The sequence below is a fragment of the Lissotriton vulgaris genome, chromosome 3_1 (genome assembly GCF_964263255.1).
Source record: "Lissotriton vulgaris chromosome 3_1, aLisVul1.2, whole genome shotgun sequence".
NCBI lineage: Eukaryota > Metazoa > Chordata > Amphibia > Caudata > Salamandridae > Lissotriton > Lissotriton vulgaris.
Genome location: NC_141689.1, coordinates 2,053,110,848 through 2,053,138,643, shown reverse-complemented (window position 1 = coordinate 2,053,138,643; position 27,796 = coordinate 2,053,110,848). Strand labels below are relative to the sequence as shown.

At 47.7% G+C, this 27,796-nt stretch overlaps 1 protein-coding gene across 9 annotated transcripts in view; it reads left to right on the top strand.

Moving 5' to 3' along the window:
• PCM1 (pericentriolar material 1) overlaps positions 1-27,796 on the top strand; it is a 1,333,387-nt gene that overhangs the window by 84,766 nt on the left and 1,220,825 nt on the right. For all 9 annotated transcript variants that reach the window (XM_086962572.1, XM_086962571.1, XM_086962570.1 and 6 more), the window contains exons 5-6: positions 8,485-8,655; positions 8,811-8,924. In XM_086962572.1, coding sequence (XP_086818698.1) covers positions 8,485-8,655; positions 8,811-8,924 — 285 coding nt within the window. The remainder of the gene's footprint in view (positions 1-8,484; positions 8,656-8,810; positions 8,925-27,796) is intronic.

Sequence of the window (27,796 nt, the reverse complement as noted above, 5' to 3'; positions counted from 1 at the left end):
AGGTTCCAACCTCAGCGATCCCTCCCAGCGCAGGTGTTCATGCAGCTGATTGGCATGATGGCATCCTGCATATTCATAGTCCCGCACGCGAGGCTGCACATGCGTCCCCTTCAAGAATGCTTAGCCCGTCAGTGGAACCAGGCTCATGGCCGTCTTAAAGACCTAGTGTTGGTGACCGGTCGTGCTTACAACTCTCTGCATTGGTGGAACCCACAAAACCTTTGCAGGGGACGACCGTTCCAAGAGCCTGTCCCACAGATAGTGCTAACGACGGACGCATCTCTCCAGGGATGGGGAGCGCATGTCCTCCACTACACAGTGAAGGGACTATGGACAGCACAACAGCAGAGGATGCATATCAATGTGTTGGAACTGATGACGATCTTCATGGCACTAAAGTTGCACCTCTGCAACAAGGTCGTGTTAGTCTGGACGGACAACATGACCGCCATGTAGTAGATCCAGAAGCAGGGGGGCACGCACTCCCCGCAGCTGTCTCACCTAGCCCAGAGCATGTGGAAGTGGGCCATTCAGAGGAACATCTTCCTCATGGCGGAGCATCTCCCGGGTGTCGACAACCAAATGGCGGACTTGCTCAGCAGGCACAGTCATCAGATGCACGAGTGGGAGATCCACCCGTCGGTTCTCCATCCGTACTTCCAACAGTGGGGTCATCCAGACATCGACCTCTTCGCCACAAGCGAGAACGCAAAATGCCCAAACTTCGCCGCCAGGTTCCAACACCCGCAGTCTCAGGGCAATGCGATATGGATGAACTGGTCAGGCAGATTTGCGTACGCCTTTCCGCCAGCCCCCCTCATACCTCTGGTGGCGCGCAAACTGCGACAGCACTCCATGACACTCATCCTGGTTGCTCCAACGTGGGCACGGCAGGCTTGGTACACCACGTTCCTGGAACTTTCAGTGGTGCCTCACCAACGGCTGCGCCTCACTCCCAGCCTCCTCACTCAGAGCCATGGCGAAATTCAGCACCCAGATCCCCAACAGTTGAACCTTGCGATTTGGCTCCTGAGGTCATAGAGTTTGGATACCTGAACTTGCCTCCTGAGTGCATGAACATCATCAAGGAGGCAAGACGACCGACTACCAGGGCCTGCTATGCAGCCAAATGGAAGCGGTTTGTTATTTACTGCTCCAACAATGACATTAATCCGTTGGACGCATCTACGCAAAACATCATATGTTACTTGTTGCATCTGTACCAATGCAACCTGGCATACAGTTCCATCAAGATCCATCTGGCGGCCATAGCCGCTTACCTTCAAAACAGGCAACACCTTTCCGTTTTCAGGGTGCCTGCCATTAAAGCCTTTCTAGAAGGACTTAAGAGAGTAATCCCTCCCAGACACCCCCCTTCACCAGTCTGGAACTTAAATATCGTTCTCACCAGACTCATGGGGCCACCCTTTGAGCCACTCCATTCCTGTGAGATACAGTTCCTCACCTGGAAGGTGGCCTTCCTAATAGCTATTACATCGCTGCGGAGGGTCAGTGAACTGCACGCCCTCACAATTCAGGAACCCTACCTGCAAATCCATGCGAATAGAGTGGTGCTTCGCACCAACCCTAAATTCATGCCAAAGGTGGTTTCGCAGTTCCACCTTAACCAGAATATAGAACTGCCAGTTTTCTTTCCTAACCCTGATTCAGTGGCAGACAGAGCACTGCACACCTTGGATGTCAAAAGAGCTCTCCTGTATTACATCAACAGGACAAAAGATTTTCGAAAGACTAAACAGCTGTTCGTTGCATTCTCTCCACAACATAAAGGCAACCCTATCTCCAAGTCAGGTACAGCCAGGTGGATTGGTAAATGTATCCAAATCTGTTATCAGAATGCTAAGCGCACATTAACAGTTCCCCCTAGAGCGTATTCCACACGCTAGTTAGGGGCTTCCATGGCTTTCCTGGGTAATATTCCTCTGGAAGATATATGTAGGGCAGCCACTTGGACCACCATACATACATTTACCAAACACTACTGCGTAGATGTACACTCCAAACAGCAAGCTGCTGTAGGACAGGCTGTTCTCAGAACTCTCTTTCAGACTGCTGCAGCTGGCACGGGCACCCGCCGGTAAGGAGGAAACTGCTATTTTTTCTATGCACAGATATGAATTCAGCAGCCCTCATGCCTCGAACGGAATATGCTACTTACCAGTATGCATCTGTTCTTGGCATGAAGGGCTGCTGACATTCATATCGCCCGCCCTCCTCCCCGGTGCCTGTCGCAGCTGTAGCTCTCAGAATCATTTTCAGGCATGGTCATCACTTTCAGTATTACACTCCATCTCTGCCACAATGGCGAAAAACAATCTGGGGATGAAGAGGATGCCCATGCACACTGTAGTCCAGGGGAGGAGCCACCTATCTCGTGATACTTCGAAGACTCTTCCAGGACAACAATGTGCAATCATCCGGACCCAACACTAGGCGGCGATCTATGCACAGATATGAATGTCAGCAGCCCTTCATGCCAAGAGCATTTGCATACTGGTAAGAAGCATATTCCTAATAACAGCCCCTTCACGAGCTGCGCTTAACATGGATTCTTAAATAAAAGCACCCAATCTGCGCGCAGCCTCACTTTACTACCAAACCAATACAGCAAGTCTGCGAACAAGGCAGATTAGCCTACAAAACACACGCTGTGTTTTGAAACTTGCTGTATTGTTCTGATAGTAAAGCGAGGCTGCGGGGGAGATTGAGTGCTTTTGTTTAAATATCCATGTTAATCGCAGCTTGTGAAGGGGCTGCAATTAACATGGATACCTAAATAAAGGCAGACAAGCTCCCCCACAGCCTCGAGGTACTAATAAAACATTACATCAAATGGTGCGTGAGCTTCAGGGCAATAGAAAAAGCACACACAAATGGGCACATCAAAACACTTAGCTCCGCAACTTGGAAATTACCGTTTTTCTTGCCGCGCGCCTTTTAAAAGCGGCGGCGCGCGAATACTCACGTGGGATGTACCCTCTGTGCGCGCTCCACACATGGCACTGCGCGCTCGGGGGTAGTGATGTGCGCGGCCGCGGTGCGCGAACAGTGTCCGGGACTTCTCCGGGGACCGGGCGCTGAGGACTCCGTGTTGCTGTGGGTGCCGGTTGCGGATGGCTCCGTCGTGTAGTGCAAAGGGCTCGAGGCGTACAGGAGAAAAGACAGAGAAGACACGTGTCAGTCCATTTATCCAGCACTCTAAATGTGAAGGGGAAAGGGAGTGAGGATGTAGTGAGGATGCACCACCAGTGAAGTAATAACGGCGTTGTGAAGGGGGGGGGGGGGGGAGGGTTTGTGCAGGGAAGGAACCGGCTACCGGAAAAAAGGGGATCCAGGTCACGTCACGGACCCGCCCTTTCTCCCCACCCAGCCCGCTATACGCCCTCGTACCTGGGTGAGCCACACACCTCCAGACGTGTGGCTGGGCGGCTCGTGTTGCCGATGGCCTCCTGGCTCCCAGGCCGCCAATGGGTCTTCTCTCTTCCTCCGACTCTCCATAGATGGTACTCCGGTCTCTGTACGTTCTCCAAATCCTCCAACTACTGCTTCCTCCCTCAACTCCTCACTCGACTCCGCTCTCCTCTCTCCTACACCTCCGGTGAACAAGCACACCTGTTCTGCCTCGTCCGCTGTTTTTGACGTGTCTATCGGCTCCGCCCACACTCCGAGATTCCCCCAGTTAAAGGGACCGACGTCTTCATCCTCTTCTGGTGGATAGTATCGCCCTGCTGTGCTCGTCCAGTCGTTATGCTGTGAAGAGAAGAGGGGGGGGTCATGGTATGAATCCCCGTAAGGGGGTACCGAGTCCTTGGTCCGCTGGGGGAGCGGGAGGGTCGACAAACGGGTAGAAGATCAAAAGTGCCCAAGATTATAAATAAATCTGTTAAACTATTTCCTCCCAAAGAGCCCACCCCAGCTAAAACACATCTCTCCTACGACAGTATTGCCACAAATTGTACCTACTGCCACTTCTCAGCCTACCATACACGTCACTCCTGCTTCTAGTGAAGTCATAGGTTTTATAGCTCAAGTGGAACAGCTGTTAAAATCATTTATGCTCCCACTTATAGAAATGCTGAAAATAATAAATCCGAACATGGGAAAGTTGCAACAGAGTTGCAACAGGCAACTTGTGAAAATAACCAAATGCTGGAAAGTTTATCAGCAAGCTTTCAAGTGGGCGGTCCCCCGATACATCCCTGCAAACAGATTATAAATCCATCACCAATGCCTCGTCCAGCCCCAATCATTGTAGATGATGAGGGGAAGAACATAAACGACAAGGAGCATGGAATTGGAGAAGGAAAAACAAACTCATATGGGGTCACAGACAAATCTGAAGCAGTAGGTGATAACAGTAAGCATTACAAACCTAAAATTCCATCATTGACACAGGCCGAGGGAAATTGATTTACTGATAAAACCTCCAGAAATGTGGACAAACTCCCGGTCATTGACCTACCCCCGCAATCAACACCATTGGTGTTGGTTTTGGGTAATGTACCACCCCTCCCTGAGGGAACTAAAGAGGAATACAGCCAACTGAAAAACAAGGTTACCTATTGGCTATCTCATAATACTTTGGAGGGTCTATCGGTAGGAAATAATGTAAATATGGTCCGACGTGTGTCCTGGATAGGTAGTTCAAGAAAATCTAGAAATGGTGACTGCATTGTGGTAAATTTTGACAGTCCCAACAATAGTATAAAGAATATTCAGGGATGTGGAGTATGGGGGGGGGGTTTAGGGGTCAGGGCATTGAGATACTGCCTTTAGGCTTCTTTTACAGGTGAAAGATCCGAGCCCGATCTGATATCCTGAATGGGGGACATTATGACAGGACACCTTGCCACAGAGGTCAACAGGGAGTGGGCCCACAGCCCTTGAGGTCATTATGGGAACCCGTTTGGGGTGGACACAGGTTTCCCCCGTCATTTGTGAGATTAAACCTATATGCAGCTCTTTCCGGTCTTAATGAATTCGATTGACGGTGTGGGAAACACTTAATCCCAAATCTTTCCATCAAGAACACTTTTCTAAAAACTAGTCTGCCCCCAGCAGATAGCTTATGGCCTGATTATGTAATCATGGTGGCCAAACCAAATAAATCTGGGTCTATCCTAGTTGATGGACCAGACGAAGTAATCCCCTCTGTATCAATATTGCCTGACCCCCCACGGGAGATCACCGTAGGTACCAAGGAGTATCAGCACAATGTACTCTCATGGAACATCGCAGGATTGGCAGGAAACGTCACAGGCCCCTTATGTGTGCAGTTCGTCAGCAATTACTCGCTCGTTTGTCTCCAAGAGAAGTGGCTTGTCAACTTTAACACTGTGCTGGAGGGGTTTAGAGCCTTCTTTGTCCCAGCCACCAGAGCAACTAGTGGTAGAGCCATGGGAGGTTTGGTAATTTTTGTATCGTTGGCCCTAAGATGTAGTATTAGGGCAATCCCCACAGATAACAGAAATATACAGGCTATTTCCCTGGGCCAAAAAGAAAGCACCCTTCATGTGATCAACTTCTATAACGCTAAACGTAAAGAAGAAGGTTGCGAGATTGCTGAGTTAAATATTTATGTTAAACAGAGCTGTGGTCCCCTCAAGAAGAATATGGTCATTGTAGGAGATTTCAATGTCCACCCATGTGGCGACCCCAAATTAAATGCCCTGGAGACATTGGGTTGCCCGTTGATATCGGGACTCCACTTTGAACACACCACACAGGGTAACGCATTAAACAATTTGCTTCACGAGCAAGGCTTAACCTCGGCACTGAGTTTTGCCCCGCCACTTAGCAAACAAAGGAAACCCACCTTTAAGGGCAGAGGCTCTAGCTCTTTTACAGATCATATATTAATATCCAGAACTAGCCTAGCTCTTCAGGGTTTTTCCATAATTCCAAGCGCACACAGCGATCATAACCCTGTCTGTGTGACCATAGGAGGGAGCATCATGAAGGAAAAGGGCAAAGTACAGGGCAGCAATAATGTACAACCCATTAACGGAGGGAGACGGATTAAATGGAGTCAAGTAATCCCATCCCTCTTTCAAGATACCCTCAAAGTCGCTTGTGAGGCCGAGTTTTCCTGTTGCCTTAATGAAGAATCATTAGCCACAGGAATTTTAAAATCCTTTGAAGAGATTGCTTCTAAAGTGGGGGGCTTGTTACTTGCCAGAGGGAAAAGTAATATGTCCAGTGATCCCAAATGGTTCTGCTGTCTTTGCTCAAAAGCTGCAAGAGAACTCAAGGCAGGCTTTAAATTAATCCCTAGGGATAGATCCTCGATCAGCAATCTTCGAAAAACTTACAAAAATGTTCTCGCTAAACGTAAGGCGAAAATGAAAGAAGCATTATGGAGGGAGGTCTTGGATCCTGTGACTTTATCCAGTAGCTCTAGATTTTGGAGCACCATCAACCGATCACCTTTCTCAACGGAAGGGGTCAGGGAAGTGGGCTCCAACATCAGAGGAAGAATGGGTGTCCCACTTTATCAGTATATTTCAAAAAGGGCCCATTATGACAATTTTACCTGACAAGATTGTAAATAAAGAAGCAGTGGTGTTTTCTGTTAACTAAATAGAGGAGGATATTAACAACCTTACTAATAAAAAGGCCCCAGGCCCGGATGGTATCCCTCCGGACCTTTTTAAATCAAACCCCTCATTCTGGGCTCGGATCCTTACCGCAGTAGGTAATGCTGCGGCTAAGAAAGGTTGCCCAGCATCATAGTGAATCTCAACTATCGTACCAGTCTACAAAAAGGGGGATCGTAACTGTACGAGGAACTATAGGCCAATCTCTCGGATTGACTCCGTTGTAAAGGTTATTGGGGGGAGTCATTTTAAAGAGATTGTGTACCTGGGCGGAGGAGAATAAGATCATCTCAGACATCCAGTATGGGTTCCGCCAAGGTCACTCGACCATGGCTCAGTGCCTATACCGTTACCTGATCCTGGGAAGGTACACCTTCGCCAGCCCCGGGACCATTTATATGGCCTTCATGGACCTTTCCTCGGCTTTCGACTGTGTCAGCCGGGGAAAGCTGTGGCAGTCCATGGAGGCCATGGGAGTAGAACGATCTTTGGTGGACTTTCTGAAAGATCTCCACAGAGATACCAAGGCCAATATCGGATACACCACCGATTGGAAGGTCTCCAGGACGTTTGACATTGAAAGTGGGGTTCGGCAGGGGTGCATATTAGCCCCCTTCCTTTTTAACCTTCATATTAACGATCTAGAAGGATCATTGCTTGACACAGGGGCCGATTTCCCATATGTGGGACAGCGAGGACTGCCCGTCCTGCTATATGCGGACGACCGAGTCCTCCTGGCCCGCACCCCAAAAGGGTTACAAACTCTACTTAATGCATTTCATGGTTTTATGGCTAAGCGTGACCTGTCCATAAATAATACTAAATCTTACGTGATGCAGGTAGGGCCGTGTCCGAAAAGACAGTGCCCTTTTATGGTGAACGGAGTCAGGGTACCAAACTGCACAACTTTTCCTACTTGGGTGTCTTATTAGATCATCGGCTCAACTGGGCTGAACTCTAAATAAAATAAAGAAAAGGGGTGAGGTGTTTAGGGCAAATAATGCGTTATTTAGTTCTGCAGCTAAAACGGGCAATTGACCTGTGGCAGCTATGCTAAAAATCTATCGGGCCAAAAGCTTATCGATAGCAAGCTACGGGAGTGACATATGGGGATATTCTGGCCTCGATGGTCTCCAGGTGACAGAAAACAATTTTTTAAAACAATTGTTGAGTGTCCCAAAGGGCACCACGAATCTGTCAGTCCATGAAGAAACTGGTATGCCTTTTTTAAGTGACACCTTGGCCTTGCGTCCCCTTACTTTTTGGTTACAATGCTGGCTCAACAAGGATTTAGGTCTCTCACATAATATCTTAAAAGAGGTTCTTAGCTTAGACCACATGATCAATATCCCCTGGATCAAATATTTAAAAACCTGTTTTAGCGAGTTGGGACGTTTGGACTTGTTTTTAAAACCTGAGGGGATCACTAAAAAGGATTTTGCGCTCGTAAAGCACTCTTTCACTCCGATTCAAACAATGGGAAGAGAAAGAGTTGCTGAAGCCTAGTGTGAGGTCACACTTGATGCTTAAAACCTCCCCAGACATGGAACCATATTTATTATGGCCGCTACCAGCATACAAGCGATTTTTAATAATTAGGTTTAGACTGGATCTTTTTCATATTTTAATTGCTGTGCCAAGGGGCAGTTACAAAGGGAAAGTGTTAGTACCCTGTGGCTGCGACAATATGTCTCCTCAGGATTTGCTTCACTTCACGTTTTTTTGTAAATAATATGAAATTCCCAGGACACTCTATTTAAAACCTATTTTAAAAAAGTTAAACTTTGTGCAAGTACGTCCTGCTCTCTTTTACCTGCAACTATTAAATCTACTTTACCACCCTGTTAACCTCTTATTCTTTCTGTAGGTTGTGAGCAAACTTGTTCAAATCCGTGATTACATCACCAAAGCCAGCACCATGAGAGCTGATCTAGTACAGAAAAATGAAAGATCTGTGAATATTGAACGCCTAACGAACCTTATTGATCATCTGAAAGATCAAGAAAAATCATACCTAAAATTCCTGCAAAAGATGCTTGTGAGTATGAACTTTTTTTTAATGAATAAAAACTTTTTTTTTTTGTTCGTGGCAGAGCTGGCAAGTAACATTCACTCTGACAACTTTTGATAAAGAAGGTCTTGTTTATTTATAATAATTTATGACTTTTCTCCTGTATTGATGAAATATTTCAGGCCAGAGAAAATGAGGAGGATGTTCGGACAATAGATTCGGCTGTAGGATCTGGTTCTGTAGCTGAGAGTACATCTCTAAACATAGATGTGCAGTCGGAAACTTCAGATAACACGGTAAGATGCGATCACTGATGTGTTAACATTAGATTTCATGTCGAAATTGACTGCTTTTATTGTTTTTGCATGTTTTAAGGTGTGTACATTTTAAGTCCTGTCATTAACACGTGAAAGGTTGATCTGTAAATGTTAGCCTTAAGGCCTTTTTCTCTATCTCCTTCCCTACTAGTTATGTATTGCCTGGATTGTAAGCATGGCCAAAAAAGGTTCCTTTTGTACTTTCACTTTACCCATTGTGGTTGAGGACTTTGGCAGCCATTCTCCTTCAAGAACAATATACCACTCCCTTCAGGTGCAAGGCTACGTCCCCTCCCCATACTTCACCAACTGTTACAGCAAAGTACATTTATTTTCTGTCTTTGGAGAAGATTCAGGAAGAGGCATGTCTTTGTGTGTGTTATATCTTTAATTTTCCTTTGCAAATCATTGCTATGTGTTATAAGTAGGGCTCCTGGTTTTATGGTATTTATTTTTTTGCCATTTCCGTCTGTATTTATTCCTATTTATTTTTGAAGCATTTTTCTATATCCGCAAAAGACGACGCTACAGCTAGTATTTTTCAGCAGAGAGCCACATCCTCTGCCCCACTGAGAGAAACTCACACTGCCTTCAGCTGCAACCCAATTGTGCCCCACCAGTGCTAAAGCTGTCCCTGGCCATCACTATGAGGATATATGTTTTGTGTGTGCAGAAGAGAACAAGCATTTGCAATGCAAAAGGTCTCATATTTACGCTAGTTTAAGCTAATGGCATTGTAAATGACAATGCCTTTTATTGATCTATTTAAAAAACCAAAACATAAATAAAAGGCATATAACTTATAAAGCATACCCGGTCTCAGCTGGGTCAATGGGTTTATTCCTATTTCTCGTTTCCTATGAGAGGTGGGCCTCTGCTAAGTGGGTTCTCCGTTTTGGTTAGTCAATGATCGTACCATAGACATTACTGAAATCTATTTAGAGATTCTGAATTTTTCCCCAGGCACACGTGGGCTGTGCCCTGGGGCAGCATCTTTCAATTCCTTTACAAAAGGAAGCTTTTGTGCACTATAGGGATCAACCCAGATCGCTCCCCATTTTTTCCACCTTGTGCAGGGGAGGCTCTTGGGCCGCCATGCTGTTTTCTGCTCATGTGCAATGTGGCTTGTTTTCGGATGGTGCTGAAGGCCTCATACGGTCTTATTCTCTATGATCTTGATTGGGAAGGGGGGCTGGAAGTTTCTTTAGTGCATTTTTCGCTTTCTGTAGTGCATCATCTCTGTCTTCAGTGCATCTTGTCTTATTTTAGTGCTCTCCCCTGCGCAGGTAATGTGGCTATGGTGAGGTTAAAGCCAACTGGCCTTGTTCCCCAAACCAGAGAGCGTGCATAATCACAAGCAGCTGAATCCTCACGTGGCGCCTGTACTCCGTGTCATTAGCAGATAGCATTTGTTCAACAAGCCTCATTAACAAGAAATGGTCTTTCAAAGACCTGTGAAGTACTCTGGTGCGGCTGGCAGCTGTGTGCCGGGAAGCTGTCTCAGCCCGGGCTGACACCTCTTAACCCCCTCAGGAGGGGGAGACACCGGACGGCAGCACAGCAAAATGTACTAGTGTTGTCTCATTTTTATATATAAATACAGATAAAGGAAAAGATAAAGGAAAAGTTGTCTATGCAAAGCATGTGTATCTACAGCACACATGCCTTGAACGGATTATGTTACTTACCCAGTAAGCATCTGTTCTTGGCATATAGAGCTGTAGATTCACATGCGTCCCATCCACCTTCCCGGGCACTTGTAGTTGTGATTTCCATATGCCTAAATCCACCCATTTAAGTTTAGTGCTAGACTTGGTAGTAAATTTACCACCCTTGGATAGCCATCAGTTAGGAGTTAACATTTACTAAGTGTGAGAAGTTGGCCTGGCATATGCTGTCCACTATTCCGGTGGGCACCTTGCACCAGTCCAAACGGCCCTTATTGATGGTAGGTTTAAGACGACCTATATAGAAAGCTATCCAGTGGTAGCTGTGGAGAGCAGCCTTCAGGCTAAGTCTTGAAGGAATGTAAAGCAGCTTGTTTTATCAGTCTATAATCTTGTGAATGACCAATTGAAAAGAGAACCACACCAGGTATATATATATATATAAAATATATGTATTTATTCTAAAAACACCCCTTCTAGTCTCTTTATGAGGCTAGAGGTAAAAGTAAAAAAGTTAAACTTAAGTAGCACACAACAAATTAGCACAGTATACGTTTTGCCCTAGGGGCCCTTGTGAGAAGGTGGCCTGATATGCAGTGCTCACTATTCTAGTGAACACTATGTATCAGTCCAGCAACCCTTATTGATGATTGGTTGTAAGTCAACCTTATAGACCAGCTATCCTAGTAGCATGGATACGAGCAGTCTAAGGCTAAAGACTCAAGAGGGCGTGTTAAGCCAGCTGTTTACCACACATATACCCCTTGAATACCCAGTGAAAGGACACCACACAAGTGTTATGAAAATAAACAAGATATTTATTAAGAATCACAACAGCCCTGTACTCTTTATGAGGACAGGGTACTAAGCACAACACAAAACTCTTACGAAAATACTTAAGTTAGCGCAGTATACACAAATGCCCGAGGGGCACGGAAAACCATATACTCTGAAAGTGGAAAAGTGGAATGCGAAATTACTAGCAGGTAAGTACAGTACTAATAGGCTTAGGAATCGCTAGATCTTGACTATAGAATCTTCAGATTACTTCTAGGAGACCCAGGGGACTCGGGTGCAGAGTGTGCACACTCACGCGTGATGCAGGACAAAGTCTATGGTAGCTAGTAAAGACAAAGTTAGTGTTCTCGGGCGAACCCGACCTGGTAGGAGGAAAACGAAAGTGGATTCTGACCCTTGGATAGTGAGGCTATGCTGGGGCACCGAAATGCCGAAGTTACCTAGCCCAGGGGCTGCAGCTGCATAGGACTCAAAAGACGTCGGGAATCCTCGTAGACGGACCAGGAGCCTGGAAGAAAGAAGTTGCTGGCAGGCGACCAGTGAAGAAAGTTCGGTGGATCCAAGCCTGGATCGATGGAAGATGACACCTGAAAGCAGAGGGGACCAAGTTCGAGACTACTAGCCAGTAGTCAGTGGGCACCAGGAGGGCACCGGATGGTAGCCACCTCGACAAGGCGAGTGGGTGACGCTGTGACCGCAGATCTCACGGACCAGGAGGCGTTGTCGGCGACCAGGATGGAGGAGCGATCTGTCCCACGATGGATGAAGCGGTCGGCGTCGCTGGACCCAGGATTGGGCAACAAAGCCTTGGCGCAGCTGGACATTCCGCCGATTCACGGAATGTGTGAGGTTGATCGGATCTCATGGGGTGGGGGCTTTGATTAGCTCAAGGATCCTTTGATGGGGGGGGGGGTGTTTCCTACTGTACAGGAGGAAGGGGGCAATGACAGTACCCGCAGGGCCAGGTGGCGGCTTGGGAACGAGTGAGACAAATGGGCACAAAGGAAAGAGGGGTGTTATCAAGGGATCCGGGACCATGAAAGGGATGGAGGGAAGTGTCGCGTTGGGAACAGGATGGGGTTCCGAGGCAGAGCTGCGTGGAAGAGGGGTTTATGACCCAAGGCATGTGAGAGCGGGGGCTGGCAGCATGCGGGGGGGTGTGCTTGTGAGGGTGAAGAGCCGTGCTAGGGGTCAGCGGCGTGCAGAGTGTGGTTCTGACCAAGGCACCTAAAATGGCGGGTGTGCTGGACAAAAAGTGTGGCATTCGGGGGAAAAGGACAAGATGACGCAGATAATGTTTACCAAACCGTATTAATTTTCCACATCTCTTTAACTTGGAGCACCTAAAGCAACGATGAGGAAGCTCCAAAGTGTGCAGAATTGCTATGCGCTCAATAAATGCTGAATAATAATAATAATCTGCTGAAAGCAAGTCTACTGTGTGCAGTGGTAGTTCTGCATTTCTAGACCTATGCTGAAATTGTATAGAGAATACATGCACTGATGCCTACAGCTGCAATTCTGTTAAATTAAATATTTATTACATGAGTGAAATCTTATGAAATTTAAGAATTTCAAGTTAAGCCATTTGCAGTATAATTTGCATAACTTACACTTGCAGCAGGCTGTGCATTGAGATCTCTTGGATGATCCATTGGTATCTCGCTTGACTATTTTACACAGGTAAATCTTCATGCCAGATACCGCAAAAATAAATGTTGTTTAATTTGGTTAAAATGCATAGCTATCTAGACTTCTTATGTCTATACTTGAGAGACTCTTTGTATCAACTTTTTATTTAGTTTATAAAAAAATGTTTTATTTGTCACTTAGAGTCCATTGTTGTGATTTTTCCTGTGATTTGTTTATTGCCTTAGGATTGTACATGCAGCACTTGCATGTCCTAATGCATTCAAACACGCACAACACAGTTTTACACTTATTGAAAGTTTTTAAGTTGGTGTTTTGCTATTGGAAACATTCCGGTTATCAGAATTGTATGTTTCTTATGTTTCTTACACCAATTTTATTTTGGTTCAGTGCATTCAAGCTGTAGAAAGAAACTATACTTGTATTGAAATGTTTTTCCCAATGTTTATGAATAATTTTGCATTTGTGACCTTGACAGTCTTTGCAAAGTGTTGCTCACTTTATCTTCTATTCTAAATGTATTTTGGTTCTTGACTAATTTATTGAACTATTTAACAAAGGAGGTATCTTTTAGTCTGAGAAATCGACCCCGCATTGAGGACAATCTAGGGAACACAGCTTCACAAGGACAGGTTTCAGACATTGATGTTACCGCATCTCCACAAGGGAAAGGTGACAGAGCAGCTCTGAATGGCAGGGAAATCTGGCTTTGTAGAAAGTTTAGCCAAGAACGTGGATTGCCCTATAAGGTACACATGAACATTTTTATTTGGCATAGACAAAATGGTGGTGTGCTCCTCTTTCACTGATTTTGTTACCTTTTTCTTTGCTTCATTGCTTGAAAATAATCATTAAGGGACATTTTTTTTTATTCTTTATTGCAAAAAACTCATTGTTTCTGAACATGTGTGTGCATCTACAAACCTAGGCACTTAGGTATTGGTTACATTTCGTTTGCTAAAACTGTTTATTACTGCAGTCAGTAAGTTTTGTGCCTTTGGATACAGTTTTCCCTTTTCTTTTGCCTCCTGTTAGTTGTTGACATTATGCACCATTGATGAACTGATGGGCGGGGGGTTATTTTGGGGAAATATTGGTAAGTACCAGTTAAGACAGTTAATAATACCTTGCTCCATTCAATGTCAAGTTCTTTTGCAAATGGTGTATTTGTAGTGTGTTCATTTTGTTGTCTTAGAGTTTTCGATTGAGACTCAATTGCAAATACACATGCAAACTGTTTTGCCTTTCAAATGTAGTGAGCCTCCCTGATTTATAAACAGTCCTCAATATTTTTGGAAACTACGCTCTGAACATATTTTAAAGTGTCAGAGCTTTTGCCGCAGTCTCTGCTGCTCACATTGTGCTTCTTTCGGGCATGGCATTCTTTTGTTTTTGTTACTGAAAATGTAATTTTCAGATTTTATATGTAACTAAACTGGATTACTCTGTCTTCAGTGAGAGCTAAACCCCTGGGTTCCTGCTCTCCGAGCGCGCAGCTCGGGCAGTTTACTGCCTCCTGTCGGCCCAACACAGACAGTGGTTCTTGCCCCTGGTCTGGACTGATTGCTTGCCCAGTTTTTTTTTTCTTTTCCTTTTCTTTAGATTTCCTTTCAGTTTCTCTTTTTCTGAATTCCTTATTTACTTTGTTGACTGAGTCAGCCTCATTCTTCCCCCCCCCCCCCCCCCCCCCCCTTCTGCCGCCTACCGACGCTGCTTCCCCCGTGGGCTCTCCTGTGTTTTCATCCCCATTCCCCCCTCCCAGCTCTCTACTTAATGAAGGACGCTGCATGGCCGCGCCAAAGGCAAGTCCATCTGCGCGCGACCAGAGCCAGGAACCCTGCTCCTACGACCTACCAACGCTACAGTTCAGCGACTCTCCACGCACTGAACGACGGCAAGAATAACAACTGCAAACTCTCCTCACCCCTCGACACCAACGGACACTTTACCTTTTCTCACCGAAACCTTGACAAACGCCACCTCTGGACCTTTATTATGCAATCGCCATCCCCGAAGGATACAAAATCCCCCGGAAGGACCGCCCAAACTGCCCCCAAGGCTACATCGCCATCGCCTACAAGGCCAACCTCCACCTGTTCACCTACAGCGTGCCTACGGACCTCATGGAACACCTCCACTTCAAGCTTCAGGTCAAACCGACCACCACTCTACGTGGCACCCTAATCTACCGACCTCCTGGACCCCGCTCACCTTCCTCCGACTAAATCTCCTACATCATCAACTGATGTCCTCACCTCCACCGACTACATTTTGCTGGGGGACCTCAACTCCCACCTTGACAGCCGCCAAGACCCCAACTCCATCTCGCTCCTGGAAAAACGTCATGTCATCGGGCTCACTCAGGTCGCACCAAGACCTAGGCACTCAGCAGGATGCAACCTCAACCCTATCTTCACAGCAGGAAATGCCATCTCCTTCAGCCACACCTCCGAACTCCCATGGATGGACCACTGTTGCGTCCACTTCACCTACAGAGCGATTCTAGGTTCTAATAAAAACACTATTAACCGTCTGCAGGTTGTGCAGAATGCTGCTGCTAGGCTGCTCCTCCAACTCCCAGGGCGCACGAGCATTTCACAACATCTCAAGAAACTGCATTGGCTGAAAATTGCAAACCGAGTGAAATTTAAAGCACTCTGTTACATGTTCAGGATTAATGCGAATGGGGCACCTTCCTATTTATGTAGGCTGGTTCACGCGCACTTCGGTCCATGACGCAAGCCAAATTTGTTGTCCCCAGATTAAGGCGAGTACGTCTGGGTGGACGCTCGTTCTCTTATCTGGCCCCATATTTTGTGGAACTCTCTACCACTTGAACTTCGTCTGGAAGCAAGCTACCTCCAATTCTGGAAGGGAGTCAAAGCTTGGCTTTTTTAATTTTTTTTTGGTGTAAGACGTTTATTGGACCTTGGCATAGTTACACAGCGTCACGCCGACATCCCTGAGGCTGGCTTCTATCAGATCATGTGACATTATGGTCTAGGTGTCATAGCAAACCGTACACAAATGCAATATTATTATTCATGGTTTAGATATGTAGACAGTGAGCATATGCAACAGTAGTAAATCAATGTGTCTTACATTTTCTCGGGTTAATATACATGCAACGTACCATCGGAGGAGTTGGAGAAATGAAGCAACAGTACAAGTGTATAGGCACCACAGGTCAAAAAAAGCAAACAGTGCAAATCAAGCAATGTCTACAAACCCTCCCCCCCCTCCCCCCCCCCCCCCATCCCCCCTCCCCAAAAACATCAACAAAAACCAACTCTGGTGCAGAGGAAAAGCATCAAACGGGCATAATGTCTACGGTATTGAAGGATCAATGTCTACGGGCAAGGTGCCACACATCGAATGCGCAGGCAGCAGCAGAGACCACGTCAGAAAGGTAGACCATGACAGTTTAAAAAAAGGGGAGGAGCGGAATCATATTTGGGGACCACCAGGCCATGGGAGAGATACAGCAAAGCATTTAGAGTCACGGGCACAAAGACACGAGCATGGCTCCACCACCCCCATCGTGCACCCATGGATAACAGTTACGCTTCAGGTCATACCACTGCAGGAGAGCACAATTACATGACAAAAGGTGTCAACCCATATCATCAGACACCTCTCCTGGCAGTGACTGCACGGAGTCAGGGGAGGCTGCACGCTCCCGTGACCACTGTGTGAAAGGCTCCCAGATGTCCCTAGGTCGGGAAGTGGTAGGCATCGTTTCCCAGTAGTGCTCGAGCTGTGTGTTGCCGTATGTCACGTCCTTTACCCATGCATTAAATGTAGGCAATGCACGACGACCCCAGTGCACCGCCACCTGTCTCTTGGCATAAAGGAGCAGTAGCGCATGCAACTTCCTATGTTTGGGTAAGGTGTCTTGAACACATCCCAGCAGCCCAAGGAGCGGAGACGGGTCATCGGTTCTGTGAAGTATCTGATTAATGGCAGTGAAGGTGTTTGACCAATACTCCTCTAGTTTAGGACAGCTCCATGCCACATGCAAGAAAGAGGCATCTTCGCAGCCGCACTTCCAACATGTAGAGTCATCCCTGAGACCCATGCGGTGAAGTGACCATGGTGTGCGATAGTACCTGTGCAAAAATTTGAAGTGTACCAATCTCAACCTGTAATTGGGCGATAGTGTCGTAAGTTGTCTGCAACAGAACTCCCATTGCTCCTCCGACAGGGGCACCTCCAGGTCAGCATTCCAGGCATGTATAGAAGAAGGCACAGTAACGGGGAATTGATCTTGCATGCAGTTGTACAACCGAGACACCAGCTTCTTAGGGGAGGGTCTCGATAGCAAGTTTTGAAGCGCTAGGAGCTGCGGTGGTTCCTCCGGGAACTGGGGCCATAGTGCTTTACAGGATGCCTTAAGTGAATGATACAGGAATAGGTCAGAGAATGACTCAGGTTGTCCCTCCTCGCGCAAACCCAAGTCCCTGAAGGCACCGTTCGGGTAGAGGTCAGCAAAAGTGTGTAGGGTTTGCCCCCGAAGTTTAAGGACGCCACCCCCATCTCGCAAGCAGGACATCATAGGGTTTCCTCGCAGAGGAATGGCTGGTGCGTATAGTAGGGGGAGTTTCGCCCTGTTTCGCAGTTCGCGCCACGTCCAGCGAAGCATGTCCACCGTGTCCACGTCTTTCGCTGGACGAGACACCTTGCCATATAGCGCCACACTCAGCGGTGACGGGGCCACTGCAGCCAACTCCACCGCAACGTGTGGCTGGTAGGGAGTGGGAAAAGCCCAGAAGTGCAAAAATTGTGCTTGTGCACACAGTGAGTACAGTTTCATGTCAGGAGCTCCCAAGCCGCCCTGACGCAGCGGGAGTGTGAGCAACGCCCAAGATGTTCTCGCTTGGCCACCAGCCCATACAAGCGCCAGCAGTAGCGATCGCACACGTGCATGAAAGTGCGCCGTCAAGGGTATTGGAATATTTACAAATAAATACAAAAATTTGGGGAGGACCACCATCTTTGCTAGTGCTATTCTCGCGACCAGAGACAGGGGGAGCTTGTTCCAGATTTCCACCTTTCCCTCCAGCCAGTCCACTGCTCTGCCAAAATTCAGAGTCCATAAATCCTGTATGTCTCGACTTATCCAAATCCCCAGGTATTTAACTGCGTCCGTTTCCCAACGCAGGGGGTAGTCAGAGGGCGATTCCCGGGTGGTGTCAGTTAATGGAAAAGCGACAGATTTGGACCAGTTGATGGATACCCCAGCCAGGCCCTCAAAGCGGACAAATTCTCGCAGCAGGGGGTTGAAGTTCACATCAGGGTTGATAACGTACAGCGTGACCTCATCAGCATACAGGGAGATCAGCAGACTGCGGGAACTGAAGCCTATCCCTCTTGCGGTATGATGCTGTCGAACTCTAGCCGCAAGGGGCTCCATGGCTATCGCAAAGAGCAGCGGGGATAAAGGACATCCCTGCCTGGTCCCGCGGGATATGGCAAATGGCTGGGATATAAGCCCATTAACGCTTACTCGTGCCCTGGGTGCTTCGTACAGCAACTTGATTAAATTTATGAAGATTGGGCTGAAGCTCATCCTCCCTAGAACCCTAAACAGGTAGGGCCATTCAAGCGAATCGAACGCTTTAGTGGCGCCCAAAAAGATGACAGCGGCCTGTATAGAGGGATGTAAGTAGTGCAAAATGGAAAATATTGTCCTAAGATTGTGTGACGTGGCTCGGCCAGGTATAAACCCCAACTAAACTGGGAGTGCCACCATCGGCAACAAAGGCTGCAGTCTGTCCGCAATGATTTTTGTATAGATCTTAACATCAACATTTATCAAGGAGAGGGGTCGGTATGAGTCAAGGACCTGGCAGTCCTTGTCTGGCTTCAGCAAAGTTATGATTAAGGGTTTGCGCATCGAGTCCGGTAGGGACTCCAACTCCAGGGCCTCAGCAAAAACAGAGTGAAGTTTGGGGGCCAACTCTTCGGCATATGCCTTGTAAAAGGCTGTCGTCAGGCCATCCGGGCCCGGGGCTTTGTTCGCAGGCATTCTTTTAATCACCTGGGCTATATCCTGGACCGTGACAGGGATATCCATATAACGGCGGTGGAGGTTATTGAACCAAACAATAGCAATGGAGTCTAGGAAGCTTTCCAGGGAAGCTGGGATCGTGGGCTGTCTGGTGGTGTATAGGGATTTGTAAAATTCGGCAAATGTGTCAAGAACAGCTTCCTGCCCTACAACAAGTGTCCCCTCATTATTTTTGATGGCGTGTATGTAGTGTGATTGTGAGCGCGGAGAAATCAGTCGTGCCAGGGTTCTGCTCGGCCTGTCCCCTTCTCCGTACCTGCGGGCCTCTGCCTGTTTACCTAGGAATTTAACCTCCCGCTGTGCCTCCTCATTAAAGGCGATCAGCTTGGTTTTCATCTGACCCGCTAACTCTAGTGAGGGGTCCCGACAGAAGGCCAGGTCTAGCTCTTTTAATTCTCGCTCAAGCTGATTCAGAGTTTGATGTATAGCCCGCAACACCCCGGCCTGTCTAGAGATACACTGGCCTCGAATTACCGCCTTGAATGCGTCCCACACTATAGCCTCGGTGGATGCCGAGCCCTCGTTTTCTTCAAAATATTTCACAATATCTGTTCTAATTTCTTCAGTGAAGGCAGTCAGTTAGTGCATGGGGGGGGGGGGGGGGGGGGGGGGGGCAGGCGCTAGGAGAATGTTCTCTTAGGGACATCGGGTACCTTCAATTCCAATAGGCAGGGGGCATGGTCTGAGAGTGATCTGGCCTGTATGTCCACCTCTACGGCCCACAATGCCACGTTAGGAGACACAAGCCAATAGTCCAGGCGGGACCAGGCCGCATGATGGCTCGTTATGCATGTACCCACAGTGACCTCTGGGTGTCTAGCTCTCCACACGTCTGACAGCAGACCCTCCTCCATTACATCAAGAATCGCCTGGCGAGCTCTAGCGTGTGTGGGTTTGCCTGCGCCTCTGCGATCCAAGTCATCATTAATTACCACATTGAAATCGCCCCTTAAGACCATCTGCGAACAATCTAGCAGCATGATCTGAGCCCAAACATCCCGAAAAAATTCCGGGTCATCCTCATTCGGGCCGTAAATAGCCGCAAGTACTAGCGGTCTGCCTTGTAGTGAGCCATGTGCAATTACGTATCTCCCCTCCTTATCTAGTATAATGGCATGTTCCCTCCAGTCCAGGCCCCTGCGGATAAGTATTGCCACACCCCTAGCTTAGTTGGAATAGATTGCAGAGTACACTTGTGACCGTCTAGAGTGTTTCAATCTAGGCGAAGGAGTAGAATTGAGGTGTGTCTCCTGTATAAAACATATATCCACATTATGTCTAGCAAGCATACCATGCATCAGCCTGGCCTTTTTGTAGTCCCCAAGACCTCTAATGTTCCATGTCCACAACTTAACCCCTCCCATTTCGTATCTTTCAAATCCACAAGTCCCTGTCCACTGCCCACCCCATTGTCCCCGGACAAACCAACCCAGTTTGAGCATAGCAATATTACATACAATTTGTTTGTTGGACAGTATCCTCTATCGCACCAACTCTCGATAATTATCAAACGTCCCAACACCCCCCACCCTCACCAACCCCCCAATCAGGTTGTGACAAATCCCACTCAAAGACACGCATAGCGTGGTGGCAAACTAGAAACATAAACAGTGGGAGACACCCCATGGGGGCGTGGTGCTCCCGGCATACACCCCTGTTTGCGCAGGGTGGCTGCACTCAAATGGGAAACTCCATAATCCAAAAGGTTACCCCGCCACAGGGTCGACCACCGACACTCCAGCAGAACATAAGGAATGTGTTGTGAACCAGCAGCCTCATACACGCAACACGGCCACCTCTCAGTCCTCACCCCCATCCCGAATCAGGGCAAGCACAGCAACAGAAAGTGCGGGGGGGGGACGGACCACATAAGCAAAGTGTGAAATAATTAAACAGACGGTATCACAGTTTGCATAGCAACATCATACTTAATCATTATCACTGAGCCGTTCAGATTCATCCCCCAGTCTCGGCGATTTCCGTCTCGCCCCTGGACCGCAAATGTGTTTAGCAAACTTTAGCGCAGACTGTGCATCTGTGAAGAAGTGTGTGGTGCTCTCATGGACTACCTACAGTTTTGCCAGATATAAGAGAGAGTATTGGACACCAGCCTGCAGCAACAGTCTCTTGGACGGCATGAACTCCTTTCGGGCAGCCTGCACCAGGGGGGTAAAGTCAGGGTAGAAAAAGATATTGTTCCCTTTATGTGTGATCTTGCCCTTCTCCCTAGCGAGGCGTAGGATGAGGTCCCTGTCTTGGAAATTCAGTAGTTTAGCAAGAATAGGGCGTGGCGGTGCGCCCACCGGTGGCTTCTTTCCAAGTGATCTATGTGCTCTTTCGACCGTAAATACTTGTGAGAGGTCCGGGTCGAAGAGTTCGTGCAGGAGGTCTGCCACAAACACCTCCATCTTGCCAGTGTTCGCCGTTTCCGGAATTCCCGTGATGCCAATGTTTGATCTCCGGGAACGTGCTTCCAAATCATCTGACTTAGCCCGCAGGGACTCCCAATTCCTTCTCAAGGTTCGTGATGTGTTGCTTGGCTTGTTGTTGGAACTCGCAGCACTCAGTTTGTCTTTTTTCCAGGCAGTCCAACCTAGTTTCGTGTGCGTCCACCTTGGTTTTAACCGATTCCAACTGTGAGGACATGGCATCCAATTTGGTGTCTATGCCTTTCAGGCTCGATCTGACTTCCATCATCAGTGCACCAAAGTCAAAGTCTGCTGTAGTCCCTTGCGATGATGACTCCTCTTTATCCTGATCAGCCACATTTTGCTTAGCCTGGCTCTTTTGTTCAAAATTGAGCCTGGGTTGCCGCGCATCATTCTTTCCTCCCATCTTGGTTCCGGAAGCGTGGCACTTAGCGGGGCGCACAATTTAGAAGGCCGCGTGTGTCTATCCGCAATGACAAGCAGGGCAACCTACCGGCACCAGCAGAGTTTGGGGGGCTATATGCATACAGCACAGACAAGCCGCACTGTCCTTGTTCGTGTGGTCTCGTAGGGCTGCTTGGGCTGGCAGGGGGGACCAAACTGCAGGCGGTGGCTAGCACAGTGCGCAGCGCTATTCCAAAATGGCGGGTCCACCAAAGTCTTTGCGCGCCAGAGCAGCCCGATAGCGGCATGCACCAGAGCGCTGTGAAGGATCAGAGGCACCCAACCAGACAATGGGCCGCCGTAGGCGCTAGGATATTGCCGCAGGTGGAAGCATTGACATTGTCCTGCTGCGCAGATCTAGAATTCCTGCAGCATCCCCAGTGTTCGATCGTGGGGGGCTCTGGCAGGCAGACGCTCCCCCCCCACAGGGCCGCCCTGCGCCATTCCCCCGACGAGTGTGGGGGTCAATCTCAGGCCCCAGCTCCTGAGCCAAGGTCGCGCACAGCTTCCCTCCGAGCGCCAGGCCCACATGCAAAATGGCGGATCCGCCTCGGGTGCTCCGTAGATGTCTGCTCTCAGGAGACCAGCGCCAGGTCACCCGCGCCTGCGGGGTCAGCTGAGCCTCAGATCGCTTCCCCGGTGTAGCGGTGACTCACCGGTGTATCCCGGAGAAGCGGCGCGTCTGTACGTGGGCCCGCACGTCTCCACTCATAGGGCACCAGGAGGCCTTCCGATCCCCGGGCTGTAGTTGGCCGTGACGCCCGGGGCGGGCTCCGCAGCAGTGGGTCCCTGAGGTCGCGTAACCCGGCCGGAACTTCAAAGGCCACAGCTCCGTGTCCCGGCGTCTGGCGCACCTCAAACTCCGGACGAAGGATCAGCCGGGTGTCTGCCGTCGATCCGCGTGTAGAACTGGGTCCCTCGAGTTCATGGAGCAGGATAAATACAGGATCAGTTAGTGCAGCCGGCGGAGCTCACTCACAGAGCGGCCATCTCGCTGCCCGGTTGGCCACGCCCCCAAAGCTTGGCTTTTTAATCAGTAGCACTTGCAATATTTCAGTTCACGCTCAGAGATCCAAGGCGCCGGGAAACCGTCAGGGTAGCTGTTGCACCTTACAAATGTATTAAATAAATAAAAAAATACCGCCGCAGATCTCCGAGCAACTCACCGCCACCTTCAGTGGCTCTGTTCCTACCGCCTCCGGCAACGATCCCAACTCAGCTGCATGCACCCTACACAAACGAATCACTGACAGCGCAAACACCAGTTGCCGCCCTCAAGAACTCTTCCATCACTCGCGCCAAGAAGGGAAGCTCTGTCTCCGCCAAGCTCCGGGAATCTAGACGAACCTGCAGAAGTCTCAAGAAACTATGGAGGAACTCCAAAACCACAGCGAATCTCGACAACTAGAAAACAGCCACCACTGCCCACCACAAATTCATCAGTCACTCAAGGAAGAAAGCACTCTAAGACAGAATCTCTATCCACGCACACAACAGCAAGGAACTCTTCAGGATCATCAACTCAGCAGCAAGTCCACTGACCTACCCCCCTCCCAGGACCTCTGCAACAAACTCAGTGCCTTCTTCCATCACAAAATCAAGACCATCTATGAAAACTTCAACAACCTCCATGAAGCTCCAGCACTCTCCCCCCTCATGCACCACCCAGCCGACACTGGGCTGCTGGATCGCCTTAAGCATCGTAGACACCCTAAAGACCATGTGGACAACTCACTCTGGGGCCCTCACGGACCCCTGCCCGACCACAACTACCACAGAGCCGCAGACATCATCGCCCCCGAACTACAAAGACTCATCAACTGATCCTTCGCCTCCTACCCCGATGATTGGAAACACTCGTAGATCAACCCACTCCCAAAGAAACTCTTGACGGACAACACTGACCTCAAGAACGTCAGACCGATCTCCCTACTTCGCTACTTGGCGAAAGTCATTGAAAAACAGAATAGAAACAAGGACTACCCTGCCAGGGTATATTTCAAGGTCCCAGGGGGATCCTTACAATTAAGAAAGTGGTGACAAGAAAATACGTATCAGAGCCAATTATACATTAAACAAATTTGATTGACCTTATTTTTAAATATATATAGTTTATTAGTTATTTGTTGAATTCATATAAAGGATTCACATAAATATTTAGAAAAAATATACATTAATTTAGACTCAACATCACATATAGGGTGGAGAAAAACACCGTAGTGTTTGTGGTTTTAGCATGAACCAATATTTGAATCAAGTGGTATGCAAACATCCAGGTCCCACACACTCCCAGAATCATCCACTAGAATCACACTAACTCTCAGACTCACTCGTTATAATTATATACAATCATACACATAACATTCATAAAGGTACATCAAGGCCTGCAGAAAAGGTATCCTATGGCTGCGAGGACTACAATCACATTATGGTGGCAGGTAGATGAAAAAGAGGTAGTTTAACAAGGACTGCACTTTGGGCCGTCCATAAAGGTCACGCCAACACGCGTTTCGGTGTAGGGCCTATTTAGGCTGCACCTTCATCAGGGCGGAGATGACCAGTGGGCGGGGACACACACACTGTGAATAAAAAGGTTCTATTAAAATAACATATAACCATGAATATGAAATACATACAATCAAGTGTCATTAATACAGTTTGCGCGACAGGTATAACTTCTAAGTAAGAAAACACATAAATGGTGGAGAATTTCATATTGTTTGCACAGCATACTTAAACACGATGCGTATCATGGCACTAATATGATAAAGTCACTCAGTAAGTATTAGTTCTTCCTCGATGGGAGAGAAACTGGGGTCAACTAGGATAGACCAAACAATACACAGACCAGGCAAGAAACCAGTGAGCACACATTCATTCAGATATGAGTATAATATCTGGAACTGCAAAATGGACTGCTGTTTCTGGACAACTTATAGGAGGGAAGATAATCTCCTATATGGGCCCCTAAGTAGAGGCTTAAGTGAGCGTGACAATTTTATGTTCATGTGATGATGCAGGCATTAGGGCAGAGGGAGAGGAATGCTAAAACTTACCAATTTCCACGCTGCACTGAAGGAGCGGGGTATAAGTTTCACCGGTGTTTATAAGTTCTCTCTGCGACAATAATTAGAGAATATCTGAGGGGGAGAGAAATTTTAGTCTCATAAGTCAATGGTGTTTGATTTATATGTGAGTGAGACACAGGAAAGGGAATGGAAAAAGGCTGGTTCCAATTAATCATATAGAAGGTACCTGTGAGGACAGGGTCTACTCCAGCAGATCCGGCGGCTGGGGTTCTAGGTAAGCTCGGTGTTCGGGAGTCATGTGTCGGGTCAGGTATCCTATTTGCAACAGGGTAAAGAGGCGGGTCAGGGGAAAAGAGGATGGGACACAGTTTTAAGTATAATCAAAACCTAATCATCCGGTGTTTAAGAGAAGACTAGCGCTAAACCCTCGCCGTTCCTAATGAGTTTGAATATATAGAACGCACAGGCAGAAGAGATTACCTTTTTTTTTTTACGTGGAAAAATGGTAAGGGAAATTAGGTCGGAAGTTGGTCCTTCTCAGGAGTTAGATATTCATCAAATTAAAAGAGGTCTTTCGCGGATAGGGTGGATATTTTGCAAAAGATCAGTGTGCATGTTAAATAGATCTTAAAGGACAGAGCAAAAAGGGTAGAGTCCGGGGGTCGGATCGGGGGGAAGGTTCGTATCTCTTTACCAAGGCTTAATAAGGTAAGGCGGCCAATAGTGCTCATCACAGTATATATGGAGGGGCAGGGGTCACATGCTCGAGAGAGTGGCAAAAATTCATTATGGTGGGAGGAAGGCTAGTAAGTTCACTAAGCTAGGCGGAATTTTAGGGCTTGCTAAGCCTGAAAGGGAGGTCTCTTACCCTGATGGTTTAATAATGGCGGGGCCGCCAAGCAATCAAGGCTTCTAGGATCCAGCGCGGTGTAGAACACGAGCAGGATAAACGAGGGATAGGGAATAGCCCTGCAACGAGTAAGGATGTTTAGATTCAAGGAACAGCAAGTTACGTATGGCAGCAAGTCATATCGTGAAACGATAATAAACAGGGCTGAAACAGAAGGGGAAGCCTAGCATAATTACCGGGGTAGTAGAGCTCCGCACGGACCGCGGGGCGGTGTCCTCTCTCGGGGAAGGCAGAAGCAGGATAGCAGAGCCAGTTAGAGAGCATTATAAAGCTCATTCCACAAATGGTGTCAGGTGTGTTCAAAGACACAGACAGGGAGGGCGAACACTAGATGGCTCAAACACACAGCGGCGGCCATCTTGGAACGGATAAAGCTAAGACTGTGATTATGGGGGAGAATGATCGAGTTCGAAGGAGGGCCATGAAGAGGGTCCTGGTCCCAAAAGGGCATGAGATGGGGCTGAATAGGAAAGGTGGCTGTTTGAGATCAAATATAATCAGGCATGGCACACATAAAAAACAATTTTTTTTTTAAATTGCAGAGAATAAAACGCAGTCATCTTAGAAGGGGAAAAAATCCTCGGTCAGAAATAAACAAGGGACACTAGTTCATGACGGAGGGTACAGGCAGCAAAAGATAGCATCGACCATCTAAGAGAGGGAACTCTTCTCACATGAACATAAGATAATGGCTTGTGATCCAGAAAAGCAAAAATACAATAACGGAGGAAGTGGGGTCAATGTTAGCGACCACTGACTCTGATCAAAGAAATAGCCTTCTCGGAGGGGAAAAGGCCCCTCAGATAGATAAAAATAAAAGGCGCATATTCAGGGATTTGGGGACGGACAAGATGTTCATATGTCAGTCATCAGCAAAAGTAAGTGGAAGAATATATCCAGAACTGGGGCTTTCATGAAGAAGATGACAATGGAATAATTAAGTTCACAGAAGGGCATTGGACCATGGGCATTCTTCATTGTGGCCTTTTTGTACGGAATTAAACATGAATATCCAGAACACCTCCCTTTTTCTGCGGAGACAGATGGGGTCAACCCCCGGTTTCGCCATTATTTTCTCCAGAATAAACCACCGGAGATCTTTCATTGTGGCCTTTGTCCAACGAATGAGTGACCAGGGGTGCATATGTTTTCTTGTTTTGGATGTTCAATTTGTGTTCACCGATCCTAAGGCGGCATTCCCGTCCAGTTTCCCCAACATTTGGGAGATCACATGGACACAGGATGACATAGATAAAATTAGCAGTTCGACAGTTAGTCATTTTTTTTTTCGGGCCACCGATCTAGTCCGCTCAGTAGTTCTCACTGAATCGCCTACTATGACACGAGGGCAAGCATGGCAAGTGCCGTATGGTGGTTACCGAAGATGGGATCCAGATTGGTGATGGCCGTTTGAATGCTGGGGAGGGGGCCTCCGGCATCTTTCCCCTAACAAGGTGATTTCTAAGATTTCTGTTCCTTTTGAACCCGAATATGGGTCCGCCAAGAGGAGTTTGATCTTTCTCCAAATTGAGGAGATGCCAACTGGAGTTTATGATCTGTCGTACTTTGTGGTTCATATCGGAGTGGCGAGTGATGTATACCAGTTGTTCCAGGGGATCAGTGTTTTTGGGTGAAAACATCAGGTCTCGATTTGCATACCTGGCTCTTTTGAAAGAGTCCTTAATGAGTTTTCTGGAGTAACCTCGGTGTAACAGTTTTTCTTTCAGGATGTCAGATTGGGATAGGTAATCACTTATATCTGTACAATTCCTTCGGATACGAAGGAACTGGCTGTAGGGAATACTGTCTTTTTGATTCCTAGGGTGAAAGCTGGTGTATTGTAGAAGGGTATTC